Here is a 17,289-nt window from a genome sequence, read left to right as displayed (position 1 = left end):
ACACTACATGGGGGTCCAAATGTTCAGAGGACCTAAAGGCCCCACACTTACGGCCCTCCAAACCAGGGCACACTCTCCGGTTGGTTGGGGGGTGGGGGGCTTCTCACCTTCGTGGGCTTGCATGGCTCTAAGTTCACGATGCAAACCACAAAACTCAACAATAAAGAGTTCAATAAGTACTTACAAAGATCCACACTCAAAGTAGTACACAAGGCAAAAGTTGAGAAAAAGAACAGCTTCATAGTCGAAACCATAGAAAGTCTCACGACGATGGCGGGTAGAGGTGAACACACACGTCTTCATCTGACAGCGGGCGAAAGCAAAAGTGATATGTTCACGTCCAATCGGGCGGGACTCCTGACCATCGGATGAGCCATTACTACCGAACTACCATGTTAGAAATCTTACGACCGGTCCAGCTGGCGCTGTAGGTAATTCCCTATGTAAAGGACCGAGGGTTTGTATTACATGTTGGAACAACTTATAAGTCAAGTATCTAGATATTAGTTTATGTTAACTAGAAGCAAGACAATTTGCTCAGAACTGAGTTAAATATGGCGAAATATACTCTTATTTGCCATCAGCTGACTTCCAAACCAAAACATTAACCACTATGTTAGTAGTATTTTATAATGCAATATGAGAATACAGTGGTACCTCGAGATACGAAATTAATTCGTTCCGAGGCGGCCTTCGTATTATGAGTTTTTCGTATCTTGGAACACATTTTACATGTAAAATGGCTAATCCGTTCCAAGCCCTCCAAAAACACCCCAGTAAATTATATTTCCAGGCCTAAAACACATGTTCTAGGGTTACAACGGCGATCCGACGGAAGAAATAGGACTCCAAAAAGGCAAAATACTGTACATACTTGAGTAATATTCAACAGCATGTAATGTTCAACCCCATTTTTACTGATTATATTAGGACTTTAGCATATGTCCCTTAGCAATAAGCCTAGCCTATGTTAGCGGTTGCTACTGTAGCCTAGTCTATGATTCTGACATCTAAACCTAAGAGCTAAAAGCTTAGAATATGCCAATAAAATGTATAAATAATCAGTATGTTCTCATTTCAAATAATTATTAATTAATCATTAACTATAATACACAAACAAACAAAAAACAAACCTTCCAATCGATTGTTTACATTCAGCTCTTACCCATCTTACGAGTATCGAACGAGCGCCAAACAATCATTTTTCCTAGCACACAGTAAGCCATAAATTGTCATTATTATCTCTTCAACTAATGAAACTACCAAACAGTATAATAACCATTCATTTCTATTCTTTATTCTATCTTTACCTAATGTTTTTTTTTTTTATTAAATGTATTGCATGAATAAGTTTTTCAATTTACAGTATCCTTTTACCAATAGAATACTTAAAGCACAAGGGGTAGATGCTGACCAATAGGAGAGCAGGACCTTATGGGGTGACTAGCATCAGGAACCAATGGGAGAGCGGGAGGATGGTGGCGAGTTTACTCAGTTGGCAGCGTGGGAGTTTTAAAATTGTTCTCGGTGGTCCGGGCGAATCTCGGGACTTTACAGCAACAACCTTTCGTATCTTGAAAACTTTTCGTATGTAGAGCAGTAAAATTTTTCGCATTGGCTTTCGTATCTCGAGTTTTTCGTAAGTAGAGCCTTTCGTATCTCGAGGTACTACTGTACATGCATTATTGGATACGGTAATGTACGTATAACTTTTTAAAAGATTCATGGAGAAGATGTATATTTACTTTTTCTTCTTTGCGTATCTTAATTTTCATCACTAAATGCTCTTAAAAATAGTATTTTGTGTGGCTTTCTGTAGACATTTTGAAGAATTTTTTCTTTAATATTGTTAGCTTTTAGTGATTTTGTGAAAATGCAGATTTCTTAACAAAATACACAGATGAACACAGCTGACTAACCAATATGCAATATGGTAACTAACATGATACCAACTACTATAAAAAATATAATTAAAAATAAAATTATTTTTTCTAACACAGGAAGCTCCTAAAACAAATTCTGTTTGTGTAATATTTTAAGCCACCCATAGAAGACTTAAATAAGCTAAATCACTGGTCCATTTATTATAACTTAGAAATATAAGTAACAGGAAAGAAGCTGAGGCAATGAACTTACCCTAGCTTCTGTAGAAATTATACTGTCTAATCTGTGGTAAGCTTCAACATTGAATTTAAGCAGTTCCCCTAGTAAGTCGAATGTTGACTGAAGTACTTCCTTTTGACTAGGCCCAACTTCACAAAGAAGCAGTGAATTGGCCAAATGCTGTTAAAAAAAATATGCTTGTTAAAAATATACTAGACTGATAGATGACCCTTCATTGTTGATAATCTTCTAATGGAATATTTAGGCCATCACAACGATATAAGCAACACTATACAGGCAGTCAGAAGTTATCGGGGATCTAGTTTTATGCAGATTGTCTAATAACGACGATAACTGGATTTTCGGTGGTATGTGTCGATCTCCGATTATCTGTGCCAATCCCCATTTAACAGCAGTGCTGATCCCCGGTTATCAGCTCTGATATCCGGTTATTGGCACCAATAAGCACTGTTATCGCCTAATTTCGGATATCAGCAATTTTCTGTTAGTTACGCTGTTAGAAACGGAACCACCGCTGATAACTGGGGACTGCCTGTATATACAAACAGATAATGGTATTTATTATGTATATTATACTCATTTACTAAGAATATATATTAAAAATGTATAACCATAATACAAACCATTAATAGGCCTCGTCGGAGAAGGAATATTTGATCGGCATAAGGATTAGCACTTCTCAAGTAACTCTCAATAGCCCGTGAAAACCAAAATCTGTTGAAAATACAGGGTATAAGCACATGTGTCAAAGCCCTTACAATTCTTAACTATGCAATAAATGAACATTATTCTGTAAAAACTTTGAATACCATCATAAACATAGGTTATTTCTTGAATGCAAATACTATGGGTTTTACCGAAAGAAAAGAAAATATTAACAAAAAACAAAAATGGATAGAAATTAATTTCCCTTACAATGAAAAAAATGGTTTGCGCTAGTAGAAAACAAGAATAAAAATTTGCCAAGAAAATTACATTAATTTTTATTAACATTTAAAAAGAATACAATTCTAAGGTGGTGATGGAATTTCAAAACCCCACCCAGATTTTTATATTTTTTCTTTTATGACGGCATTTCAAAACCTCACCCAGATTTTAATATTTTTTCTTTTAGACTTCATAGCATGAAAGACAATACTAACTTGAAACAGACATAGGATAGTAAGCATAATACAGATTGTACAAGAAAATGATATTGTTATGATACAATAAAGTTTTGTACATACTTACCCGGCAGATATATACTTAGCTATAGTCTCCAACGTCCCGACAGAATTCAAAACTCGCAGCACACGCGACAGGAAGGTCAGGTGATCAGCCCACTCCCGCCGCTGTGTGGCGGGACTAGGAAGCATTCCCGTTTTCTAATCAGATTTTCTCTTCCACCTGTCTCCTGAGGGGAGGCTGGGCGGGCCATTAATCGTATATATCTGCCGGGTAAGTATGTACAAAACTTTATTGTATCATAATATCATTTTTGTACATGCAACTTCCCCGGCAGATATATACTTAGCTGATTGGCACCCTTGGAGGAGGGCAAGAGACAGCCACATATAAAATGATTATAAATGTAAAAACAGGGAAACAACATGAGTTGTAGGTATAATAAACAAAACCACCTTGGTTCCTACCTGAGAGGGCAGAAGACTTCATGGATACTGTCTATGAGTCTGCTTGCCTCAAGAGTTTCAGAGAGGATGAGACCTGTGACTGATAACCCTTTCGGATCATGCCAATGGGGGCTTGCCCGCTTACTTGACAGAGCCTTGTCTTGGATCGTGCCAATGAGGGCTGACCCACTTACATGGCAGAGCCTTAACCTATATCGTATCAATGGGGGCTAACCCTCTTACATGACAGAGCTTTAGGTACTTAAGACACTACAAGGAGCACAACAACCAATCCCGACCACCTGACCACACTAAATATGTTAGAACTACGACTTGAAAGGGGTCCACCTCCAGTCCCCTCTTTCAATCGACCTAATAAATACACCATAAACCATTAAAAACCCTAACATAACTATACTAAAAAGGATTGGGTTCAGCTCCCTGTCCCAGCAACGAATCCGCATATACGTAAGCTCCAAGAGAAAAACATCTGTCATAAGTTACTTGAATGTCTCAAATAATGTGATGCAAAGACTGAGTTGCATCTCCAATAAATTGACTCGACGAGAGTTTATAGAGACAGATTCTTGTGGAATGCTAACGAGGTAGCGATGGCTCTCACCTCATGAGCTTTAACTCTTAGGAGCCCGAGGTGCTCTTCCTTACAGGCTAAGTGGGCTTCTTTGATCACATCTTTGATGAAGAACGCCTGAGCATTTTTAGAGATTTCTCTTTTGGGATCTCTTAACAGAGCACCATAAGCTTTCCTTATTACCACCCAGTTTCCTCTTCCTTTCTAGGTAAAATTTAAGGATTCTGACTGGACACAGAGTCCTTTTTTGTTCTCTTCCTGTCACGAGAAAACAGTCCCTTAACCTCGAATGTCCTAGGCCAAGGTTTCGAAGGGTTTTCATTCTTCGCGAGAAAAAGGGGTTTGAAGGAACAGAAAGCAGAGTCGTTCCTGAAGCCAACAGAATCTTCTAAGGCTTGGAGTTTGCTTATCCTCTTGGCTGAGGCTAGAGCGAATAGGAATAACGACTTTCTTGTCAGATCTCTGAACGAAGCAGTACGTGGAGGTTCAAATCTGGGGGTCATCAAGTATTTTAGGACCACATCCAGGTTCCAACTGGGTGTCCTAATATTCTTAATCTTCGAAGTCTCGAAAGATTTGATCAAATCATGGAGGTCTTTGTCCTCTGTAATGTTTAGGCCTCTATGCCTGAAGACTGAAGAAAGCATGTTTATATAGCCCTTGATCGTGGAGACTGCCAGATTACATTTCTCCCTCAAGTAAAGGAGGAAATCGGCTATATTTGTCACAGAGGTACTGGAAGGGGATATTTTCTGAGCTCTGCTCCATTTGCGAAACACCTCCCACTTCGACTGGTAGACTCGAACAGTAGATGGCCTTCTTGCCCTTGCGATCGCTTTCGCAACTCCTCGAGAAAAACCTCTAGCTCTGACAAGTCCTTCGATAGTCTGAAGGCAGTCAGATTGAGAGCGGGGAGGTTTTTGTGATATCTGTTGAAGTGGGGCTGTCTGAGAAGATCGCTCCTGTGTGGGAGCGATCTCGGAAAGTCTACCATCCATTCCAGTACCTCTGTGTACCAGTTTTGCGCTGGCCAAAACGGGGCGATGAGAGTCAGTTTGACTCCCTCTGCTGCTGCAAATTTTCTCACCACTTCTGCTAAGATCTTGAATGGTGGAAAAGCATACCCATCTAGTCTGGACCAACTGAGAAGGAGACCGTCCACTGCTACCGCCCTTGGATCTGAGATCGGGGAGCAGTAATTTTCCAGTCTTGTGTTCCAATGAGTAGCGAACAGGTCTATATTTGGTCTCCCCCAGAGGCTCCAAAGTCTGTTGCAGACCTCTGGATGTAGGGTCCATTCTGTAGGAAGTACTTGGTCTTTCCTGCTCAGATGGTCGGCTCTTACATTCTTCTCTCCTTGGATAAATCTTGTCAGGAGAGTGATTTTTCGCTCCTCTGCCCAAAGCAGTAACTCCTTGCCTTTTCGTAAAGGGGGAACGAGTGAGTCCCTCCTTGCTTCTTGATATAAGCTAAGGCCGTTGTGTTGTCCGAATTGATATGCAGCACTGAGCCTGAGATCTGAGCCTCGAAGTGCAGGAGTGACAGATGAACTGCTGCCAACTCCTTAAGTTGATGTGCAAGGACACCTGTTCCCCTCTCCAGGTGCCTGACACTTCTCTCGCACCCAGAGTGGCTCCCCAGCCCGACTCTAAGGCGTCGGAAAATAACACTAGCCGAGGGCTCAGAGCATGAAGGGACACGCCTTCGTTGAGTCTGAACGGGTTCATCCACCAACAAAGATCTTCCTTTATCTTCCTTGAAATTCGGAAGGAGTCTGACAGCTTTTGGGACTTCTGATCCCAATGTCCCTTGAGATAAAACTGTAGAGGCCTTAGATGAAGCCTTCCTAGAGAAATGAACTGTTCCATCGAGGAAAGGGTCCCCAGAAGACTCATCCAATCCCTCGCGGAACATTGTACTTTCTCTAGGAAGGTTGCTACTTTTTCTAAGCAGCGTTCTTGTCTTTCTTGTGATGGAAACACATGAAAACCCAGAGAATCCATCAGAATCCCCAGATAGACGATGCTCTGCTGGGGAATCATCTGGGATTTCCCGAGGTTTACTAACAGTCCTAAGGACTGGGTCAACTTCAGGGTCAAAATCAAGTCCTCCAGACAGCGGACTTGCGACTGGGCCCATATCAGCCAGTCGTCTAGATACAAGGATATTCGAACCCCTTTGAGATGTAGCCAATGTGCCACATTTCTCATCAGCCCTGTGAACACTTGCGGGGCTGTTGAAAGCCCGAAGCAGAGAGCCCGAAACTGAAATATCTTCCCTCGTACCATAAATCTGAGGTATTTCCTGGACGACGGGTGGATTGGCACGTGGAAATAGGCATCCTGAAGGTCCAGGGACACCATCCAGTCCCCTGGACGAAGGGCTGCTAAAACCGAGGATGTCGTCTCCATCGTGAACTTCCTCTTTGCTACGAACACGTTCAGAGCGCTCACGTCCAACACCGGCCTCCAACCTCCTGAGCTTTTCGGTACCAAGAAAAGGCGGTTGTAAAACCCCGGGGAAGGGATCTCTTCTACTTCCTCTATTGCTTCTTTGTACAGCATTTGTTCCACAAGATGTAGAAGGGCTTGGTTCTTGATAGGGTCCTTGTACTTTGCTGTCAACTCCCTTGGAGTTGTTGTCAAGGGAGGTTTTTCCCTGAAGGGGATCAGGTATCCTTTCTTTAGGATGGAGAGGGACCAGGCATCGGCCCCTTTCTGTGCCCAGGCTTCGTGAAACTTTAGAAGCCTGGCACCCACTTTCGTCTGGAGGACTGTAGTTTCATTGGCTCTTAACAAAAGGCCTTCTTGAAAACCTTCCTCTCTTTTCAGATTGTCTACTCCTAAGAGAGGATCTAGGGGCGGACCTTCCCCGAAAGGGCTGCTGGAAGGGAGCCTTTTCCTTCTTTGTCACGGCGTCAGTGACCCTGGTAGTTGTGATGCCAGATAACTCACAATCAATCAATCCTTCTTTGTCACCGGGACCGCAGGTTTAAGCCTCTAAGCCGATTGCGCCAGCAGATCTTGTTTGGCTTTCTCTGATAAGGACCTAGAAATGTCCTTCACAATCTCTTGCGGAAAGAGGTGACCAGAGATGGGCGCGTATAACAGGGCGGACCTCTGAAGAGGAGATACAGACTTCGTTAAGAAGGAGCTGTACACCGCTCTCTTCTTAAGAATACCGGATCCAAAGAGGGAGGCAATCTCCGTGGAACCATCCATAACTGCCTTGTCGAGGCACGACAAAACATTGGTCAGTTCGTCCATGCTGACGAATTCCGGATCCTGAGCCTTCTTGGCTAGAGCTCCTAAGGTCCAGTCCATAAAATTAAATACTTCAAGGGTTCGGAAGAGACACTTGATGAGATGGTCCAATTCGCACATCCCCCATGCGGCCTTAGCAGACTGTAGAGAGCGTCGCCTTGAAGAATCCACCAAGGCGGAGAAGTCTGTATCAGCGGACGAAGGGAGTCCCAGGCCCATTGGTCCCTTGGTATTGTACCACATACCCGGTTTCCCCGCAAGCTTGGACGGTGGACAGGAAAACACAGTCTTTCCTGCTTCTTTCCTAGAGAGAAGCCAGCTCTCTATGCCCTTAAGAGACTTCTTCATAGAGAGAGTTGGGGTCATCCTGACGAAGGAGGGGGACTTCGACAGTTTAGTACTGGAAAGTAACGATCCTGGGGAAGGAGGGTCAGAAGGTCGAAGAGAATCTCCGAATACTTACAGGAGGAGAGAAGCAAGCCTCTTGTAATCCGAGATCCCAGCGTCCTTGGGGGGTTTCCTCCTCGGAAACCTCTTCAAAAGGAGCTGCTGGAGAGGAGGGCTTTCCAGGAGAAAGACCTTTAGGAGGCGAATTAACTTTCCCCTTATCCAAGGGTCGAACTGGAGAACAGAGTTTCTTTCTCTCAAGAGCTCTATCCGAAGGAGAATCGATATCTACTTGTTGGATATTATCCGAAGTACGGATCCTATTACCCTCCTTCCCAAAAGGGTCCTGGCACTTTACCGGGTCTTGGCGCCTGACAGGAGAGGCGCTTGCGCCCTTGAATGTGCGCCTGTGAGGCGTAGGGAGCCTGCGAGGAGAGGCGCCCTGGAAGGCGAATAGCACCTGCCAAGATCCTGGCGCCTACTAGGAGAGGCGCTTGAATCCTTATTAGGACGCCTGGAAGGTCTATCAGGATTTGGGAGCCTCTTAGATTCAAGGCGCTTGTAAGAAGGGGAACATCCTTCCCTTGAAGCTCGTCTGGAAGGAGAGCGAAGCCTGGAAGAACGAATTCGCTCACGCGAGATCCGTGATACGTCAGACAACAGGAGGCTCTCAGGCTCCTGGCGCCTGTCAGGAGAGGCGCTTGTGCCTCGTGACAAACTCCTGGAAGGTCTCTTAGCAGAAGGGGGCTTCCGATCATCAGAGAGCTTAACCGGAGAAGACATACGTCTATGAGCGTAGGCCAAAGAAGTCGAAGGTTTCGCTGGGGACGAATACCTATCAGGAGAAGGGCGTTTGCTGGCGCCAGAGCGCCTACTAGCAGAGGCTCTCATAATTGAGCTCTTGATGGGAAGGGAGAGGTCCTTCTTTCGAGAAGAGCCCTTCGAAAGTACTCCTACCAGAGCGGACAACTGTTCCTGGAGGCCTACCAGAACTTCCTTCGTCTTTGAAGAAACTCCTTCCAGAGAGGAGTCAGGAGATCTAGGAGCTCTCTTCTTCTGAGCAGGCGAATACTCCGGGAAAGGCTCAGGGCTGGAATCCAAGGCGTCGCCTACAGGAGGCTTCCAGGCTCTCTTGAGAGGACGAGACTTAGACAACGAACTCCAGCCTCGTCTAGGTGAAGACGAATCTGAGTCAGAAAAACACTTCCGCAGGACGCTTTTACAATAGCTGTCCTTGGCAGCCTGGGAAGAGTCTACAGGATCTGCCGAAGGGACGCCTGACCGTTGGGAATACTCTACATCCCCCTTGCGGCTGTCGACATTCCTCCTCCCCTGGGCATGGGAGTTTGGAAGTGGTCTAGGCCTAGGAGCAATGCGGAGTCGATCAGACGCCCCCTCCACTGCACTGGGGACACTGCACACATCACTGCACAAATCACTCTTACCTTTGTCTTTCATCGCTTGCAGTTGCGATTGCAAGGTGCGAATAGAGGCTCTCATTGCAGCCATCTCCGAAGACGAATCCACGGGTTCGCTGCGGGGGGAAGGGGCTGAAACCAGACTGGGAGCAGGAGAATTAACAGAAGAGTTAGGAGCTACCTCCTGCTCAATAGAGCAGGATCTACTAGAGCTTCTGCTGAAAGCCTTCCTGACTCTATCCTTCTCCAGCTTTCTGATGTAAGCAGCCAAACTCTTCCATTCAACTTCAGTTAAACTTTCACACTCTACACAGGTGTTAGATACTGAACAATCATTCCCCCTACATTTACCACAAACCGTGTGAGGATCTACCGAAGCTTTTGGTAGTCTCACCTTACATTCCTCTTTCGCACAAACCCTAAACACAGGTACCACATCGGACATTCTAAAGAGTAATCCAAATCCAAAATCCAAAAAACGGTCCACAAAAAGCGTATCCAAAGCCAAAGATCAATACATCACTAAAGGTCAACCAGATAATCCTCAGCAATCGAGAAAGAATTTCTAAGCAGGAGCAACCAACAACGATGTTGTCGGAACCGGCGACAGAGAAAATCTAATTAAAAAACGGGAATGGTTCCTAGTCCCGCCACCCAGTGGCAGGAGTGGACTGATCACCTGACCTACCTGTATCGTGTGCCGCGAGTTTTGAATTCTGTCGGGACGTCGGAGACTATAGCTAAGTATATTTCTGCCGGGGAAGTTGCATGTACAAAAACATGTGTCACCTCTTAGCAAAGATCACAATTAGAGTGAACTGAAATTTAATAAGAAACCAGGACCCAGTCTTGCATTGGTGGATGAATGCTCACATGTACATATTTTTATCTTTTCAAGCCCTGACAGGGAAATATGAATAACACAAAGTGAGTCTATCTAACAGTGGTGAAAAAAGTTTTGTGGTGCACTTTATCCTTTGAACTTTTACAGCAACACATAAATGCATACAAATATTAAATAGTTGGCACACAGAAGAATCTTACAAGTGCTGAAAGAATCCTTGGGATTAAATGCTTCAAATCACCAGTATAGCAATGGATTTGAATAGAGTACCGAAACAAACAGAAAAGAATTTGTTTGGGTAAATTATGCATAAACAGTATTGTACAAATGGCTAAAACACTAATTGACTTTACACAATGCTGCAAAGGTTTTATAAGGTAGCTTTCAACATTTGTAGTGAAAGAATTATGTATTCAATATACAAATGACTTACTATTTTACATGATGCATGCCATTCTATTAACGGTAAAAATTCCTCACACAAATGTCTACTTGGATTGTATGCAATTAAATTTCCAATGGATAAAGAACATGTCATACTGAAGATATTAAGAACAGAAAACTATATAAATCTAACTAAAATACCATGAAAACTAAAGATGTGTGCAAAATGACAAATTTCAAAATAATCTGTATTTTTCATAGCTAAAAGACCTGCGGTCTTAACATTAGGCTACATTTTCTGGTGCCAGCAGGAAACCGGTAAAAAAACAACAATTGTTTATGCAAGGAACTGGTGGCACCTGGCATCCGTCATGGGGATGAGGTTGGAAGCAGCCTGTGACCCAATCTCAATCCTGTGATGTATTAGTTTTCTTCGAGCCCAGGGTTAACTGAAAGAGGGGTGGCTTGAGGTGGGCAGTAAATGTTAAGACCACAGGTTTGTTAGCTATGAAAAATGATATTGTTAAACTACAATAAAGTTTTGTACATACTTACCTGGCAGATATATACTTAGCTATAGTCTCCGACGTTCCGACAGAATTTCAAATCTCGCGGCACACGCGACAGGTAGGTCAGGTGGTCTACCTTACCCGCCGCTGGGTGGCGGGCGTATGAACCAATCTATCTCTCCAGCCAGATTTTTTCTCTTTCACCTGTCTCCTGAGGGGAGGCTGGGTGGGCCATTAGACGTATATATCTGCCAGGTAAGTATGTACAAAACTTTATTGTAGTTTAACAATATCATTTTTGTACATGAACTTCCCTGCCAGATATATACTTAGCTGATTGGCACCCTTGGTGGAGGGTAAGAGACAGCTAAAGTAATAAGGAGAGATAAGAAACAACTGATGTTGTAGGATATAAATAACCTTGGTTCTTACCTGTTCAGGCAGAAGACTTCATTGATATTATCTCTGAGTCTGCGTTGCCTGGAGAGCTACAGCTAGGACGTGACCTGATGCTGAAAGACTCTCGGATCTACCACTGGGATATGTGATCCCTTTGTGTGGTAGAATCCAAGTCGGATCCTGTTAAAGGGAGTTCGTCCCTATCTTAACAGGTCCTAACCACTACTACTGCAAGGAGCCACACTCATCAGACCACCTAACCAAACTACTAAAGATTAGTATTACGACCTAAAGAGATGCCTTCATGCATCCTCTTTAAGGCAACCAACAACAACAAATACAAGGGGGAAAAATTTATACTACTAAACAGGATGAGTTCCAGCTCCCTGCCCCAGCACTGAATCCGCAGATACGTACGGGCCCAAGGCGAAGCATTTTTCATAAGTGATTCTCACATCACGTAAGTAGTGGTTCGCGAACACTGACTGACATCTCCAGAATGTTGTCTCCATCAGATTTCGCACGGACATATTCTTGTTGAAAGCAAGAGAAGTTGCTATGGCTCTTACTTCGTGTGCTTTCACTTTAAGAAGCCTAAGATGTTCTTCTCTGCAGGATCCGTGTGCTTCTTTGATGAGGCTTCTCAAGAAGAAGGACAATGCGTTCTTCGACAATGGACGAGTAGGGTCTTTTACTGAACACCACAGGACCTCTCGGTTGGCTTTCAGTTGCTCTTTTCTTCTTAGGTAGTATTTCACCATTCTCACTGGGCAAAGAGTTCTCTCGGGTTCTTCTCCTACCAAAGAAGATAACCCACGAATCTCGAAGTTCTTGGGCCATGGACTTGATGGGTTCTCATTCTTTGCAAGAAAACCAGGAAGGAAAGAGCAAATGAGAGAGTCCTCCTTAAAACCCACATTACCATCAATCGCCTGAAGCTCACTCACTCTTCTGGCGGAAGCTAGAGCCATCAAAAACAGAGTCTTCCTGGTAAGGTCTCTGAATGAGGCTGAAATTAGGGGGTTCAAACCTAGAGGACCCAAGGAATTGAAGGACTACATCCAAATTCCAGCTAGGTGTCTTAGGATACTGCATTTTCGTTGTATTAAACTGACCTAATAAGGTCCTGTAGGTCCTTATCTTCCGATAAGTTGAGGCCCCTGTGCCTGAAGACATTCGCCAACATACTACGATAGCCTTTAATCGTCGAAACGACTAAGCCACATTCTTGTCTTAAGAATAAAAAGAAGTCTGCAATTTGATTCACAGAGGTACTGGAAGAGGAAACGTTATTCCTCTTGCACCATCTTCTGAAGACATCCCACTTCGATTGGTACACTCGTAATGTGGAAGACCTCCTCGCTCTAGCGATTGCCTTAGCAGCTGCTGACGAAAAGCCTTTCGCTCTGACCAGTTTCTGGACAGTCTGAAGCCAGTCAGACTGAGAGCGGGGAGGTTTTTGTGGTACCTGTTGAAGTGGGGCTGTCTGAGTAGATCGCTCCTTAGAGGAAGCGATCTTGGAAAATCCACTAGCCATTCCAGCACCTCTGTGAACCAATCTTGTGCTGGCCAAAAGGGAGCTATCAAAGTCATCCTCGCGGAATCTGACTCTGCGAACTTTTTTAAAGTCAACCCCAGAATCTTGAAGGGGGGAAACGCGTATACATCGAGTCCTTTCCAATCGAGTAGGAGAGCGTCTATCCCTATTGCTCCTGGATCCGAGATGGGAGAGCAATACAGATCCAGTCTTTTGTTCTTTGCAGTTGCAAACAGGTCTAAGAGAGGCCTGCCCCACAACTTCCAAAGGCTCTGGCAAACATCTTGGTGCAGAGTCCACTCTGTGGGAAGGACCTGATCTTTCCTGCTGAGATCTGCCCTTACATTCCTTTCTCCCTGTACGAATCTGGTGAGAAGTTTTATCCCCCTTTCTTCTGTCCACAGAAGAAGATCTCTTGCTGTTTCGTACAGAGAGAAGGAATGCGTCCCCCCCTGTTTCCTGATGTATGCCAGAGCCGTGGTGTTGTCCGAGTTTATTTGCACAACTGCTCCTGTCACATCTGACTCGAACTCCTTCAGAGCAAGCCACACGGCTATTAGTTCTTTCCTGTTGATGTGCCAGGAAGACTGGTCCCCCATCCAGGTTCCTGACACCTCCTTGGTTCCCAGAGTCGCCCCCCAACCTGTTTCCGACGCATCGGAGAACAACACCAGGCTGGGTTTCTGGGATTGAAGAGGCAGTCCCTGCGAGAACTTGTCGGGATCCGCCCACCATGCTAACTCCTTCTTGATTTGAAGAGTAATTGACAGGGAGAACTTCAAATCCTGAGAAGGACGACTCCAATTCCGATGAAGAAAGAATTGGAGCGGTCTCAGGTGCAACCTTCCTAGGGAAACAAATTGCTCCAGTGAGGAGAGCGTCCCCAGCAGACTCATCCACTCCCTCACTGTGCATACTTCTTTCCCTAAGAAGGTTGTTACTTTTTCGAGTCCCCGGGCTATCCTCTCCTGTGACGGAAAAGCCCGAAAACTCAGAGAGTTCATCTGGATCCCCAGATAAACGCACTCTTGAGCGGGAATCAGACTTGACTTCTGCAGATTGACCAGAAGTCCTAAGGAATAAGTCAAATCCAGGGTTTTCTTCAAGTCCTTCAGACAACGATCTCTGGAATTGGCCCTTATAAGCCAATCGTCGAGATAGAGCGAAATCCTCACCCCTTCCAGGTGAAGCCATTGTGCCACATTCCTCATGATGGCCGTAAAGACTTGGGGGCCGTGGAGAGGCCAAAACACAGGGCCCTGAATTGGAAGATTCTTCCCCCCATCATGAATCTTAGAAACTTCCTCGAGGAAGGATGGATTGGTACGTGGAAGTAAGCGTCCTGTAAGTCCAAGGACACCATCCAGTCCCCTGGACGGAGTGCTGCTAACACCGAGGCAGTGGTCTCCATCGTGAACTTCTTCTTTTCGACGAAGAAGTTCAGGGCGCTTACATCCAACACCGGTCTCCATCCCCTGAGGATTTCGGAACTAGGAACAGGCGGTTGTAAAAGCCTGCCGAAAGATGATCTGCCACTAGTTCGATCGCCTCCTTTTCCAGCATCTGATCTACCGCTAGTCGGAGGGCTTGATTCATGATGGGGTCCCTGTATCTGGCCGTCAACTCCCTCGGGGTATTCGTCAAGGGAGGCCTCGAAGAGAACGGGATTAGATAGCCCTTCCTCAAAATTGACAGGGTCCAGGCATCTGCGTCTTTCTGGGCCCAGACTTCTGCAAACTGTAAAAGCCTGGCGCCTACAGTTGTCTGAAGGACTTGAGTCTTACTTGGGAGGTTTGATTGACTTCGTAAAAGTCCTCCCTCTTCTGTTTGGTTTCCGACCTCTGAACGAAGAGGATCTAGAGGTAGATGTCCCTCGAAAGGGTTCCTGAGAGGTCGGCTTAGCTTTCTTTGTCTTAGTCTGGAAGGTAGGGCGCGGCTTCCTTGCAGACTGTGCTAGAAGGTCCTGCGAGGCTTTGGCAGAGAGAGCCTTCGAAATGTCTTGAACCAGGTGTTTAGGAAACAGCTGTGTAGAGAGAGGGGCAAAAAGCAAAGACGATCTCTGAGCATGTGAGACCGACTTTGTTAAAAATGAGCAAAAAACTGATCTTTTCTTCAAGACCCCTGCTCCAAACAGTGAAGCTATTTCGCTGGCCCCATCTCTCACCGATTTATCCATACAGGATAAGACACAATTCAAATCCTCCGGAGAAAACGTGTCCGGTCCTTGAGTTTTCTTGGCTAGGACTCCGAGGGACCAATCGAGAAAGTTGAAAACTTCCAAGACTCTAAAAATGCCTTTTAGAATGTGATCCATTTCATTCATTGCCCACGTAGTTCTGGCCGAATTCAAAGCTGATCTTCTAGTGGCGTCTACTAGTGCCGAAAAATCTGCGTCAGCTGAAGACGGAAGGCCCAGTCCCAAGGGTTCTCCTGTCTCATACCAAAATCCTGTCCTTCCTGAAAGCTTCGACGGAGGGAAGGCAAACATTGTTTTCCCCGCTTCCTCTTTAGTACGCATCCATGAACCGAAACTCTTGAGCGCTTTCTTCATAGAAAGAGTCGGCTTCATTCTCACACACGAAGATCCTTTCGTTGCTTTCGCTGTGGAGAACAACGAGTGTGGAGAAGGAGGAGCAGTAGGGCTCAAAGACTCTCCGAACTCCTGAAGGAGAAGTTCTGTGAGCTTCTTGTACGAAGAAACTGTTGCCGATGTATTAGTTTCTTCCTCAGAGGCTTCCTGGTCTTCTTGAGGAGGAGAACGGGGATGAGGATCCTTATGAGAATCCTTAGATGATTTCCTAGCTGGGGTACAGTGCGATGAAGGAGACAAACGTCTTGAATGAGGAGAAGATTCCAAAGTAGAAAGGCGTACAGGAGAACGACGAGTTGTAAAAGAAGGACGCTTATCCGAAAAGTCTTCTGGGCTGGACGCTAACGTACTGAAGGGAGCCTCCGCAGCCCTCTTCAACGGGCGTGACGCCTCCTTAGAGCTCCACCCACGCTTCGGCGAAGGAGAAGAGGATGACGAAAAACACTGGCGAAGAATATTCTTCTTCTTACGATCCAAGGCAGCCTGGGAGCGAACTTCAGGATCTGCCGAGGGGACGCCTGACCGGTGGGGGCTCTCCCTAGCCCTCCTGCGGCTTTCGACTTTCCTCCTCCACTGGAACTGGGAGTCTGGAAGAGGTCTAGGCCTGGAGGCACTAAGGAGCCGGTCAGACGCACCCTCCACATCACTGGGTACACTGCACTTATCATCACTGACACTCTTACCTTGCTCAGTACGAAGATTCTTGTCTTCCTTAGAACACAAGGAAGCTTTTGAGGCCGCCGCCTCCGAAGACGAATCTACGGCTTCGGTGCGGGGAGCAGGAGCTGAGACCTGGGAGGAAGGTTCTAAAACTACATTAATGTTAGTTTCATTCTCACTCATTCTCGACCTGCTCGAGCTCCTTGAAGAAGCTTTACGTACCCTATCCCTTTCAAGTTTCCTAATATAAGAAGAAAGAGCCTTATATTCATCTTCGTTCAAAACCTCACACTCTTGACACGGGTTACTAAACGAACATTCATTCCCCCTACATTTAACACAGAAAGTGTGAGGGTCCACCGCAGCTTTCGGTAACCTCACCTTACATCCATCGGTCACACATACTCTAAACAAAACCGGAGTTTTGGAAACAGAATCAAAATCAGACATTCTACAGGAAAATCCAGCGCAAAGTCAATAACGGTCCACAATCAGCGTATGCCAAGCCAACATAGAGCGAATACGTCACCAAAATGTTCAAATCAATCCCCAGGCAAGCGAGAAATGAAGAATATATCGGAAGAAACGACAACAGTTGTTATCGCTTCAGCGACAGAAAAAAATCTGGCTGGAGAGATAGATTGGTTCATACGCCCGCCACCCAGCGGCGGGTAAGGTAGACCACCTGACCTACCTGTCGCGTGTGCCGCGAGATTTGAAATTCTGTCGGAACGTCGGAGACTATAGCTAAGTATATATCTGGCAGGGAAGTTCATGTACAAAAATACAAATTAATTTAAAACTTGTCATTTGTTTTTAAAACTTGTCATTTGTTCATACGTGGAACAAACCAGGGTCTTATCATGAGTGCCTGGTCCCACTTCCTGGATAAAAGAATTCAAAGGAAGGAGACCTAAGCCTCTGAGCTGTTAGATATATGGGTATCCAATAGTCTGATTACTGGGCTAAAAT

The 17,289-nt window shown here is 45.1% G+C and overlaps 1 protein-coding gene across 1 annotated transcript in view; it reads right to left on the bottom strand.

The window, feature by feature from the left end:
- The window catches only part of LOC135225205 (short transient receptor potential channel 4-associated protein-like), a 184,487-nt gene that overhangs the window by 27,381 nt on the left and 139,817 nt on the right, over positions 1-17,289 (bottom strand). The window contains exons 12-13 of the mRNA XM_064264511.1: positions 2,748-2,838; positions 2,137-2,283 (exon numbers count right to left, since the gene is read on the bottom strand). Of these exons, the coding sequence (XP_064120581.1) occupies positions 2,137-2,283; positions 2,748-2,838 (238 nt within the window). The remainder of the gene's footprint in view (positions 1-2,136; positions 2,284-2,747; positions 2,839-17,289) is intronic.

The sequence above is a fragment of the Macrobrachium nipponense genome, chromosome 13 (assembly GCF_015104395.2).
Source record: "Macrobrachium nipponense isolate FS-2020 chromosome 13, ASM1510439v2, whole genome shotgun sequence".
Lineage (NCBI taxonomy): Eukaryota > Metazoa > Arthropoda > Malacostraca > Decapoda > Palaemonidae > Macrobrachium > Macrobrachium nipponense.
This window is presented reverse-complemented; position numbering and strand designations above follow the sequence as displayed.